Here is a 12055-nt window from a genome sequence, read left to right as displayed (position 1 = left end):
CACTTCATGCTAAGCGCCAGTCATGTCCTCCGGTCATAGAGACAACCAGAAAAACTCCCACATGCCCCTACACATTCCAGATGCTCCAGGGATTAGGGAACGATACTGTCCCATTGGCAAACGCTGGTTCCTGTAACTGTTCCTAAGATGTTCTCCTTTTCTGAGAATGTAATGAAGAGCTGGATTCGTCTGTCATCTTTCTGTCACCCCCTGTTGCCTCCTCATCTTCTGCAGTGATTGAGTTCAGACTGTGGAGTCATATTGCCTGGCTTTGAAATCAAACTCCACCACTTACTGGGCATGACCTTGAACGTGAGGATGACCTTCAACAATCGCTTAATGTCTCTGAGCTTCGGTTTTCTCATATAAAATGGGGATGATAATAATACCTACCTCAGCAGATTTTTGTGAAGATTAGATATGATAAAGCATGAAAGATGCTTACCACACTGTCCATATTCAGAGGCATGGTGATTGTATGAGATGATGATGAATTTAAAGGTCTTATTGAGTGAGACATTGAAATTGACACTTACAAGTGAATTCTTCAGAAAATAAGTAAAGGCAGCATGATGTATCGGAGAGGGTAATGGACAGGGTCAGAATCAATGAATTTTGTTGTACTCTCAGCCATTAATTACTGTATGGCCTTGAATATGACACTTTATTTCTTTGGATTTTGCTTTCTTTTATCTACGAAATAATTGCTCTACGTGGTGTCAAAAGAATTGAATGACATGAGTGTTGCAAATGTGTTTTTTTTAAGTTTATTTATTTAGAGAGAGGGAGCTGGGGAGAGGCAGAGAGAGAGAGAGAGAGAGAGAGAGAGAGAGAATCCCAAACATCCTCCACACTGTCAGCACAGGTTCCAATGTGGGGCTCAATCTCACAAACTGTGAGATCATGACCTCCGCCGAAATCAAGAGTGGGAAGCTCAACCAACTGAGCCACGCAGGTGCCCCTTAAAACCTACAGAATCTCCTAAACAGTTTGATGATATGTAATGAGTAACTTACTTTGCATTGATGTTTCCTACCCCTGGTTTGAAAACCATCATTAGCCAATAGGGAGAATGCACTTAACAGGAACTTCTTGGGAGGACTAAAATCTGGAGAGTACTTGCATCGGAAATGACAGGGTGTTGGGGGTGACACTGAATTGCTATCAGCCCATCCTTGCCAGCGATTCCCCCAATAGCACGGGACAGAAAGAGCCTTTGGGCACGTAGGCATCTCTGGAGAAGAGGGCACGTCTGCGGCTCTGCAGCCCTTGCTGCTGCTGTCCCGACGGCTCAGCACCAGGCCCCTTTCCTTCATGGTTGTCCGCTTGTGGCCCCACAGCAACAACGGCGAGAGAAGGAGCTGCGGAAGCAGCAGGAGAGAGAGCAGCGCCGGCACTACGAGGAGCAGATGCGCCGGGAGGAGGAGAGGCGGCGCGCGGAGCACGAGCAGGTACAGCGGGGACGGAGCCCGCAGACGGCCCCTGTGTGAGCTCCGGCGCCCGCCGTCCCTGGGGTGTGGGTCACCTTCTCTTAGGACTGCTCAGTTTAAGCAGGTTTTTACTCTTTCTCGAGCTGCTCTTCTCACCTATTCAAGAAGTCAAATGCACAGCCTTGGCAATGCCCACTCATTGAGCCTCGCTTCCTACCCAGGCCAGAGTCCCCTGACATACCTTGATCTTAGGGTTCTCCCAGCCCTGGGTATGTACTTTGAAGGTAGCGCCACGGCGTAATGAACGAGCCACATCTTTCATTGCTTTAGAAGGGCTTTTCCACTCCTGCAATCTCCCATCTCCATGACGGAGCCATGGATGCAGGACCCTGTCTCTTTGTTACAATCGCATTCTGACAGCAGCACGGTGGCGCTCTGCGGGATGGTTCCATTACAAAGACTGTGCACGATGGCATTCAACAATTATTTTATTCCTGCTGCTTGCACAGTTGCCTTTGAACTTTATAGCGTTGTTAATTCCGGGTAGCCCATAAAGAGGGAACCTGTAATGAAAAGCTTTAAGATGTAGCCGATTAAAACCAAATCGTAAGGACAAAGCACTGAGCCATCTCTGTCGGCTGCTGTAGGTAGCGAGCTTGTGCTTTTGACTGCATTGAAATGCTTTGGCTTTGGTACTTTTCCTGTTTGGTGAGGAGGCGTCTGGGTATTTTTTTCACTCCTTCCTTCCACACTTTACTCGGCAGCTCTTGTCACCTTTGAAATTACCGGTTCTTTCTCTCTCTTTCTCTCTTTGTGTTCCTCTGAATTCTCTGCTGCCTACCTCTCCAGGAGTACATCAGGCGACAGTTAGAGGAGGAGCAGAGACAGTTAGAGATCTTGCAACAGCAGCTACTGCATGAACAAGCTCTACTTCTGGTAATGGGGAAGCCAAGGGCCAGCAACCCGCTCTGTGTTCACCGTGTGTGTGCGTGTGTCCCTGTGTGTGTCCCCCTAACATGCCAGTCCACAAGAGGGGATCCTCCAAGCCTCATGGACCTCAGAAAGTCTCATGGAAACTTAATACATCTCCTGACCTAGTTTGCCATCTTCATACATTTGAGACACATGTTATGTGTTCCTTATTAACTCCGCCTCTTTGTGAAACTTTAGCATGAATCCTGTCTTATTACAAGTTCAGACTGTTTTTTGAGAGCCACTGTGTTTATTGTGGAGTAATTTTTAAGGTCATTTGCAACATGCTGGAATACAATCACAGCAAAATGCACCTCTTCTGTAAGAGCCCACTCAGCTCTGCAGTCATATTTCATTTGCAGACTATTAGTTTTACCCTTATGATGGGAACATTTTGTGTTCCCTGCTCACACGGCTTCCACTTGAAGTACTTTTTTATTATTATTGCACTGCTCTCCAAATGAGTTTCTTGATATATATTTTTTAACTGAACTTCTTATTCAGCGGCACGGTGATATTTTTTAGCCTGTGCATACGCTTGCTAATGGCCTTTGTTGGTCCAAGTTTTTGTTAAACAGAAGATGATTTAAGCAATTATCTGTAACTGCTTACTTAGTTTTGTACTTAATTGGACATGTTTGAATGGTTTAATTACTAAATCAGGAAGTGGATGACTCCTTCTAGGGGTCGTGTGCTGACCATCCAAATGTCCTCATTATTGCCACTTTCTTGGTCACGTTTCAGGGGCAAGTCACTTTGCAATGGGTGGTGTTCTGAAGGGATTTCCATGAAAGCAACAGTGTTTTCACTAAGTGGTAACCCCTGGCTGTGGCCTACCTCTGTGGCGCCTCCCTGTTAGCATTAAGGCCCCTTGTTACCATCTCTTCCGGCTCCGTTGCATGCTTTTCCAGTGCTGGCCGATGGTTTCCATATGGTGATTTGGCCTTTTCTTCGCTCCTCTTTTCTGATCTGGATAGGAATATAAGCGCAAACAGTTGGAAGAACAGAGACAAGCAGAAAGACTACAGAGACAGCTGAAGCAAGAGAGAGACTATTTGGTGTCTCTTCAGCACCAGCGGCAGGAGCAGAGGCCTGTGGAGAAGAAGCCACTGTACCATTACAAAGAAGGGATGAGTCCTAGTGAGAAACCAGCCTGGGCCAAGGAGGTAAGTACGTTAGCAAGTGTCACCATGTCCTATTGACCAGGCTATTGGCTACAGTGAGTTCATCCAGTAGAAGTAGAGAATTGAACTAGCTGTATACAGTTGGAAAACAATTCATCACGAGAAATGCATGCTTTGCTTCTGAAAGGGCCATAATATTATTTCTGTAGAGAATTGGCAAGACACCTTAATCCATTAGTGGTTTTTTGTTTTCCAGGCCGTTTTTGGGGGTTTTTGGCGTGTTTTGTATTTGTTTTTTAATCTTCTCAGATACAGGGGATTTTTGTGATCAACAACAGGAAGTAGAAAAACCATATTTCTCACAGAAGTCCAAATGAGTTTGTGGCATGAGGAATTAAGTGACTTTCCCATGAAAGAATATGATTTAATAAAGATTTAAGGAATTTTAGGTAGAATCATTTCTTGTCCATACCTAGACCCTCAAAGTTATCATCAGCATCGTTGCTAACCTTCCTTTGCTCTGTTATGGTACAAATGGACACACCGTTGGTCTCAGACCTGTGGTTGTGGTTGTCTCTTCTAGGATCAGAGGTCATTTGTATTGCTTTTGCAAATACTTCCAGGGCAATGGTTCTTCATTTGCTCAACTACCCGACTAAGGATGGATTTTCAGGAACTTGGCTCTGTGATGAGCTATTTTAAAAATCTAATTAAAAACTATTTGCGTGGTGGGAGTGGGGGGTGGGGGGGAGGTGATAACTAAATGGGTAAAGCAAAGAAACAAAATAATAACTCCAGCCAGGATCAACATCCCACCCAGGAGTCACTGTGTCATCTCACACACATAACACTCTGGCTTTCGGTTCTGTCATTGCTTGTGGCTCCCAGTGATTTCCTGTAGTTTCTTATGAGCATGGTGTTTATGTCACTTCATATTTCGTTCTAGTATCTTCAGGTATTTATAGCCAGAGCTTTTTCAAGTTATCTAGACCACAGTCTCACCAGAACTGGATTTCTTACATAAGATCCTCCTTTTCTAAAAATATTTCTGTCTTTTCGTTTTCTTATTCTCTTTCATATATGTAAAGAAAATGCTTGAAATGACATTGCCCTAATGTTAATGATGATTGTTTAAGGGAAGTAGACGCTGCGGGGATTTTTCTTCCAACTTTTTTGTATTCTTATATATTGTGTAAGTCTTTTATAATGACCATGTGCTACTCTTACAGAAATTACAATTTTTTTTCTTTTAAAATTTAAGAAATCTGAACCTGTAGAGAAAATCGTTTGATCTCACATAGAGAATGTTTTGGATCACTTTCTTTTAGAGTCTGTTAATACGATCTGTATTTATCTATGTCTGTAACAGCTGCCTCTTTCTCTTAGATCAATAACTCAATTTTGTGATCCAACTCCCAGGTCCAGCACCGACTCTTTAATAACCCACCTATCCTTCCAGCTAAGCAGAATCACCATGCTGTTCAACAGCAGCTGACATGCATCCCGGCTGGTAGAGATGTGCCACCTTCCTCCACTGCTAACCCATTTTCTAGTCCTGCCAAGTTGAAACCCTCAGCTAAGCCAGACTCACAGCTCCTGATCATGGCAGGTGTTCAGAAGGCTGAAAAACTAGGCTTCACTAAGCTAATGCCAGTATCACCTGCCGAAATTAATGATTCCAGAGCAAGACTCCTATTGGAGCATCACTCGCAGAAGAAAGATGGACCAGCTTGTCCTAACAGAGTTGGTTTTGAAGAACAACTGAAGGCTCAGGAAGCCTCAAAGATCACAGTGAGATCCCCCAGGCGATCTTGCTCCCAAGGATGTAGTCCGACTCAAGAGTTAGGATCTAAGGTCATTTGTGTGTCCTCTCCCAACATCTTCAAAGTGACAAACCCTAGGTTGTCCATCACTGCAAGTAAGGAGGGCCTTGGAGACTCCTGTGGACCTTGGGGCAGGAGGGGCATGAATTCACGCATCCTTCCAAGTACCTCGATGCCTCTAAGAAGTGCTGCATCGCTAAATGATGTTTCCTTGATGTGTGACTACGTGGTCCTCAGTGTTCCCAGCCCCCAGCATGAGTTTAGGAGAGGGACACCTACAGATCCCGTTGGAGAAGACCGTGATTGTTTGCGAAGCATCCCAGAATTCCTTCTTTCCCCCATGCAGCTCCCTCATGCACAAATGTACCAGAGAAGGGGGAAAAGCTTGGAGCAGTTCCCACGTCCTACCTTCCGCCTCTGCCCAGCACGTTCCGATGTGAACTTAACTGCTTTGACCTCATTGTTATCTAGTTATTCTTTGTCTTCCTCACTGAGTTTCCTGGCCTATCCTCTCTGTTCAGAACTAGTTCACAGCTCCCGAGCTTTCAGAAGCCATGACACTCCTGGGCGCCAATCTTTGCAGATGTCATCAAGGTGGTTTTCTAGACCTCCTAATTCCCTTGTGCTTCCTAGCCAGGCTTCTAGCAGTGAAAGAAACACAGTAGTTGGGCATGCAAACAACCCGGCTATGTCGGCAAGCACTCCCGACGTGAGGTTCCCTGGCCGTCATAAATCTGAGCCACTTCTGGTGGGTGACATCTTCCAAGGTCCCTGGTTTCCAGGCAGCTGGCGCTCTTCTTTGGGCTTCATGCAGTTCTAGACATATGTGGGAACATGCTTCTGGGGCTCATATTTAGTCCAGTACTTCTGGGTGTGGTTAACATAATCCAGCTTCCAACTAACCAATCTATTCCATGAAACAATTCCCAAGTCTTAGAGTGGGTGTTCACATTTTAGAAGAAGATGAAACATTTAGATCACTGAATAAATGACAGTGCTAAATTTGGGATTGGAGCAACTAGTATACAAATAAGAACAAATAATTGTGTGCTTTGGTTTGTTTCATCATTTTCTTAACACCCACTTCTTAAAATGGGAATAAAAACGGGTATGAGGATCCTTATCTTCCTGACCTTTTAATGCTTCTCGTAGCAATGCATGAACTTCTCTTCTAGAGCATTATTTAAAGACTTTTGTCCTTATAGTAGTGATGTAGATGGGGCTGAAAGGAGCTGAACAGTAAAATATTTTCAAAATTTTGGATATGGATGGAATTTCTAGCCTAGCAGTATCTTAATTATCAACCAAGAAAAATAACCTAGGTTAAACTCTCCTTTGCAGTTAGAATAAAAGGCACCCTTTCTTTTTCTAATGCATCCTCTACCAGGGTATAAAATTGGAATTATCCTTGCCACGGTCCCCTGTGATGCAGGGTCTAGGCCTTTTTTGCCCCTGTGCCCTTGAAGACACCCCCAGCTGTCTTCTCCCCTGGCAGCCTCTGTAACTTATGCCAGTGCTTTTTTTCTAACCCATGTCTATACCTCCTCACCAGAATGGTTTTTCCTTCTTTGGGTACTTTTTCATCCCTTCTTTCTCTTCCTTTTTTCAAATCAACAGTTTTTCATTAGCTAGTGTAATGTTATAATGCCTCACCCTCTGTGATTTTTTTGTTTCATTTTGTAAAACGTAAGTCATCATTGCATTTCTCATTAGCCTTCTCATTAATCTGTTGGGTGTAATAAGAAAAATAAAAATACCCGATCATTTGCAAATCTTGTTGAGCTCTTCCCTCTCTCCTTAAATTTTTTTTAATGTTTACTTATTTTTGAGAGAGAGAGATAGAGTGTGAGCAGGGGAAGGGCAGAGAGAGAGAGAGAGAGAGAGAGAGAGGGAGACAAAAAATTCGAAGCAGGCTCCAGGCTCTGAGCTGTCAGCACAGAACCTGATGCGGGGCTCGAACTCACAGACCGTGAGATTATGACCTGAGCCAAAGTCGGACATTTAACCGACTGAACCACCCAGATGCCCCTTCCCTCTCTCCTGATTGTTACATTGTTCTGATTGTTACATTGACTGTGATTTTCAGATTTCAGCCAGGGAGGAACACTTATGTCTCTACTGAAAGGAAGGGTGAGGACATTTTTACTCCTTTCAAATTCTCTGCCATTTCTGGATTGGGATGGAAATCAGATTTGTTCTGTAAAAACATCAGTATGATATTCTGTTAAATGTCAGCAAAATTTGAAGGTCTTTTTCTTTCTCATTTCCACTTTTTGAAAGATAGGATTTATTTTCTTATAATACCTTTTTTTTTTTTAAACAATGGAGCAGATTCCTTTCCTTAAACTGGCATGTGATTGGGCCTGGCAGTAACTGTGTGTGCCCCTCCCCAACTTTTTCTTCAAATTTTCATCAACACACAAAAGTGACAGAATGCTGTCTCTACATGAATGCTGTATGAAATTGTATTTAATTTTTTTCAATACTCCATCATGTTCTTACTCTGATGCATTCCAGTCATCTGGCCATGGTTTTATTTGGCAAACAATGGACCAAGATATGCCTTTATATTTCATCGGCCCATTGGACTCTGAAATCCTCTATATGAGAACTCCTCTACTTGGTTTTCCCTACTCAATAGTGATGTGGGTTTTCTTTTTTTCCTTTTTGTATGTTATTTTATATATGAGGTTTCAAATGACCATTTAGAGAGTTTATAGCTCTGCTCCCTTCTTGCCTCAGTTTCTGCTTCTCTCTCTTAAGATTTGGCATAAGGAGGTCAAGTTCAAGTTCTTCCACCTCCTGGCTGGGTGACATGGAACAAGCCTTGGAGCTTTCCTGGGGTGCAATTTCCCCATCTGCACTTCCTGCCTTCGGGAAGGCCCCTGGGCCATTGTGTGTATGAATGTGCCATTGAAACCATAAGCACTATGCAGATGCAAATGAAAGATAGCATTCAACACAGTCATACTTTGTTTCCAAGGTCACTGTCACCCACAAGGAGTAAGTGTTTGCCTCTTGTTTCCGGTGTGTACTTCACACGGGCAGCCCACATGCGTCCCCATCTCCTCCACCCTCCCTCTCCCCAGTGATACATGCACACTTCTTCATTCCGTCTCAGCTTATAATATTTGCCTTGTTATTTTTAAGTTAAACGCTCCATCCCCATCCCCATGAAGACCTATACTTTTCTTTGGAGTCACTGGTTAAGAGTAGATAGTGGAAGAGTAGTCCCGGCTCTTGTCTTCAGATGAGACCGCATTTTAAACATTTCATATGAATGAGAGTCTCCCCTATCCTCAGAGGGGCCTCAGAGAAGGGCTATCCCCAGTCTCGCTCAGTAACCATCTTGCTCCTGTGGTTTTTGCCAAAGGACAATGTGACTCAACTCTTTATGGGACCAGTGAATGCAGGGCCGGGGTATCTAAACTTAAAAGTTATTTGTTGACTTCTTTCTCTTTCTCCAACATTTCCAGTGAAGACAAAAACAGCAAACTGTTTTGTTCAGTTTGAAAAAAAGGAATTCCTGTATGATTATATTCAATTCACCATGTATAAGCTTCTAAGTAAGGCCTTCCAGGCCTCCGTAGACCCCACAGAAGCTGCATCGTATAAAATATTATAAAAATGCACCCATGTGACATAGTAAATATATTTTTGCTGTCAACATCTAAAAGATTACTTCTACAATTTTGTTTTGAAATTTTTCTCTCGGCAGGTATCATTCATTTTTGCTAAGTGAGACGCTGTAAGCTATGAATTGTTGTCAACGTACAAAACGCTTCAACAATTGACATCGATATATTTCCTTTTATGCGTGCTTAAACATATTTTTATTTATTTTGAGAAATTTTTTGAAATCCTACAATCAACAAATTTATTTTCAGGTCTTCTGTGTTCATATAGCTTTCATGCATCCCAGAGGCCTTAGACATCACTCCCGTTGAACCCAGTGGACAACACAGTGCTGCCTCGAGCAGAGTTTTATTTCTGAGACTATAATTATGGTTTTATTTCTCCCTATAATGCTATAAAACATAGCATAGCATTTCTCTTTTATTTAAGTTTATTTATTTTCAGAGAGAGAGAGAGCACAAGCAGGGGAGCAGCAGAGAGAGAGGGAGTGAGGGAGGGAGAGGATCTCAAGCAGGCTCCACACTGTCACCGTGGAGCTCGACTCGGGGCTCAAACTCATGAACTGTGAGATCCTGACCTGAGCTGGGCGCTTAATCCAGTATAGTACAGCATCTCTGCAGAGACGATCTGAACCTCCCCAAATTTCGTTTTGATGTTCAAACAGTCCTTTTAATAAGAAACAAATCGTGTTTATCCTAAAACTGATCAGCCTCTCCTAATCTTGTTTTCTATATTCATTGATAATCCCTACAAGTATGAAATCCTTTGTAACATATCTTTTGTTGTCATGGTCCGGCACCTTGACCTTCTATATCTGTTGCTACCAGAGCATTCTTTTTTGGTGGCACTTCTGACATTTTACATCTCCTTGGAGCAGAGGCTCAGGTAATAGACTTTTGATATCATGCAAGGCAGATCGAAATATATCTCCATTGTACCCCATTGTTTAATCACAAATATCCTTATTCTGTGTGGAAAAAAAACACCTGCTTTATTTGTCTCCCTCACATATCTATCTCCTTTTCGATTAGTGAAAGTAAGATGTAGTGAATCAGGAGACAGCCCTTTGCCCAGTATCAAAATGATCAGGAAGGGCCTGCACCCAAGTACACTACCCAACTTCTCCTTTGTCTGATATTAGGATGTTTGATTTGATGTCTTTGCTCCAATATTCATGTTGTTCCTTTGGTGCAAAAGCAGTGGGCAACATCATCTTCCTAAAAACTTTGGGACAAGGTTCTCTTGAGACAAAGTATATAGCCAGATGGCTCATTGTTGCACCTTTCTCATAGAGTTTCAGATTTCGTTGGACAAGTTCCAACCCAAGAAATTTCACGAGATTTTGAATCATCCTGAAATAATTTGCAAAATATAACCATAAATTAATTATGCCATATATTCTAGAATGGTACAACCTGACACATACAAATGGTAGGATTTAGTGTGTAAACCAGATTTTGCTAGAAGTACATTAGTAATATTTATACACGACCAATCAAACCCATTAACTTCCTATGAAAATCAGCACCTCACTTTCTGCCCTGTTCATTTCCCATGGCAGCTCTATGGCCCATATGGCCTGTGGTGAGAATACCTCCTTTACTGGAAGCTTGCTGCGGGCTGTTGGCCAAAAAAATTCTTTATCTCAAAAACGGTTTCTTTGCTCAAGATGGAGTCTTTTTCATCTCCATCCCCTCAAGGCAGACTTTTTCAATTGCTGTTTTTAATGTGCTGTCTCTAAGTGTGTGTTTAATAAGGAGTGTATTTTACAGTTAAAAAATAAAAATAATGGCAAGTATTCCCCACTCTCTGAATATATTTGGTTCCTGACTGTTGGGTAACAGGTGGCTATCGATTGGATAGCCAGGTATTTCTCTGAAAATGCATCTGTATCTCTTGGGTTCCTGAGCTCAGACTGCAATGACCTGCTTAGACTGGGGGAGTTTGGACGGTGAGGGATGCTTGTACACGTGATTTATCTGTTAATGATCTTCCGTGGAAATAAGAAGATGGCTAATATTTGACCAATTTCAGTGGCCTGGAATAGTCACTTTCTTTTTCAAGGAGTCTAGTAAAAGCAATACATTGAATGCTTTCCTCTTAGTTTATCTACCACTGTCTTCATGGGACTTTGTCTTCTTTATGACCTCAGCTCAAAACTGGCTTTATTCTTTTCTTTTGCTCAGTGCAATAGCCAAATAATTATTGCTGGTGCAATGCTTTGTATGCACGCATACACAAGGTATACATGTTCTGGTTTATACGTCTGGCTTTTTATAGCTAACATTGTTTGGTATGTGGTAAAGCTCTTGGGACATGGAATTGCAAAAGCAAAGTCAGCTGGATGCCAGTTGTATGTACCCTGCACAGCCATGGTGGGAGAGGACATGTTAAGTTATCCCTAAGTAGAGGTGGGGGATGGTCTTCTGTTCTGCAGCATATCTTCTTATGTTAAAATCTTTGCAATTATATGACAGTTTAAAAAAAAAAAAGACTTATTCAGTATATGAGACTGAGTCTGCCTCTAGAAAGATTCCTAATGAAATAAGAAGGAAGGGGAAGAATAGCTCTTGTGAAAAAAATTTTAATTTCAAATCAGGCAGTGAAATGAATAAAGAGCTCCATGCAAATATATCTTGACCTGCATGTGGGTTCTGTGACAGACACTTGGAACACTCATCAGTGAGTCAGCAGAAGAGAGTTAATGCTCACACTGAAGAGTCATCAGGGTGGGTGCACTGCCCCGGAGGTTTGGAAAATACAGCTGTCAAATTGACCCTAAAGAAATAAAGGACAGGATAGGATGGATCAGAAAGAAAAGTCCTGAACCTCTTAAAGTCGTCAAAGTTCTTAACATCTTGTTTATCTTTTTTGTTTTTAAGATTGTTTATTTTGAGGGAGACAGAGACAGCAACAAGCGGAGGAAGGACAGAGAAAGAGGGAGAGAATGAGACTCCCAAGCAGGCTCTGTGCTGTCAGCGCAGAGCCCCACACGAACTCATGAAACTGTGAGATCGTGAGCTGCGCTGAAACCAAGAATCAGACACTTAACCAACTGAGCCACCAGCTG

At 42.6% G+C, this 12055-nt stretch overlaps 2 protein-coding genes across 11 annotated transcripts in view; both read left to right on the top strand.

The window, feature by feature from the left end:
* TNIK (TRAF2 and NCK interacting kinase) overlaps window positions 1-12055 on the top strand; it is a 399001-nt gene that overhangs the window by 321569 nt on the left and 65377 nt on the right. For 7 of the 10 annotated variants that reach the window (XM_040480745.1, XM_040480737.1, XM_040480736.1 and 4 more), the window contains exons 13-15: window positions 1341-1451; window positions 2280-2366; window positions 3380-3568. In XM_040480745.1, the coding sequence (XP_040336679.1) occupies window positions 1341-1451; window positions 2280-2366; window positions 3380-3568 (387 nt within the window). The remainder of the gene's footprint in view (window positions 1-1340; window positions 1452-2279; window positions 2367-3379; window positions 3569-12055) is intronic. The other 3 variants (XM_040480740.1, XM_040480744.1, XM_040480743.1) reach the window with 1 other exon arrangement.
* LOC121033992 (uncharacterized) lies at window positions 240-7106 on the top strand. The gene is made up of 2 exons (XM_040480746.1): window positions 240-250; window positions 4857-7106. The coding sequence occupies exon 2, from the start codon at window positions 5129-5131 to the stop codon at window positions 6167-6169; it is 1041 nt and encodes a 346-aa protein (XP_040336680.1). The 5' UTR covers window positions 240-250; window positions 4857-5128; the 3' UTR covers window positions 6170-7106.

The sequence above is a fragment of the Herpailurus yagouaroundi genome, unplaced genomic scaffold (assembly GCF_014898765.1).
Source record: "Herpailurus yagouaroundi ecotype Mexico unplaced genomic scaffold, PumYag 159, whole genome shotgun sequence".
Classification (NCBI taxonomy): domain Eukaryota; kingdom Metazoa; phylum Chordata; class Mammalia; order Carnivora; family Felidae; genus Herpailurus; species Herpailurus yagouaroundi.
The sequence above is the reverse complement of the archived record's forward strand: the minus strand, read 5'-3'. Positions and strand labels throughout refer to the sequence as shown.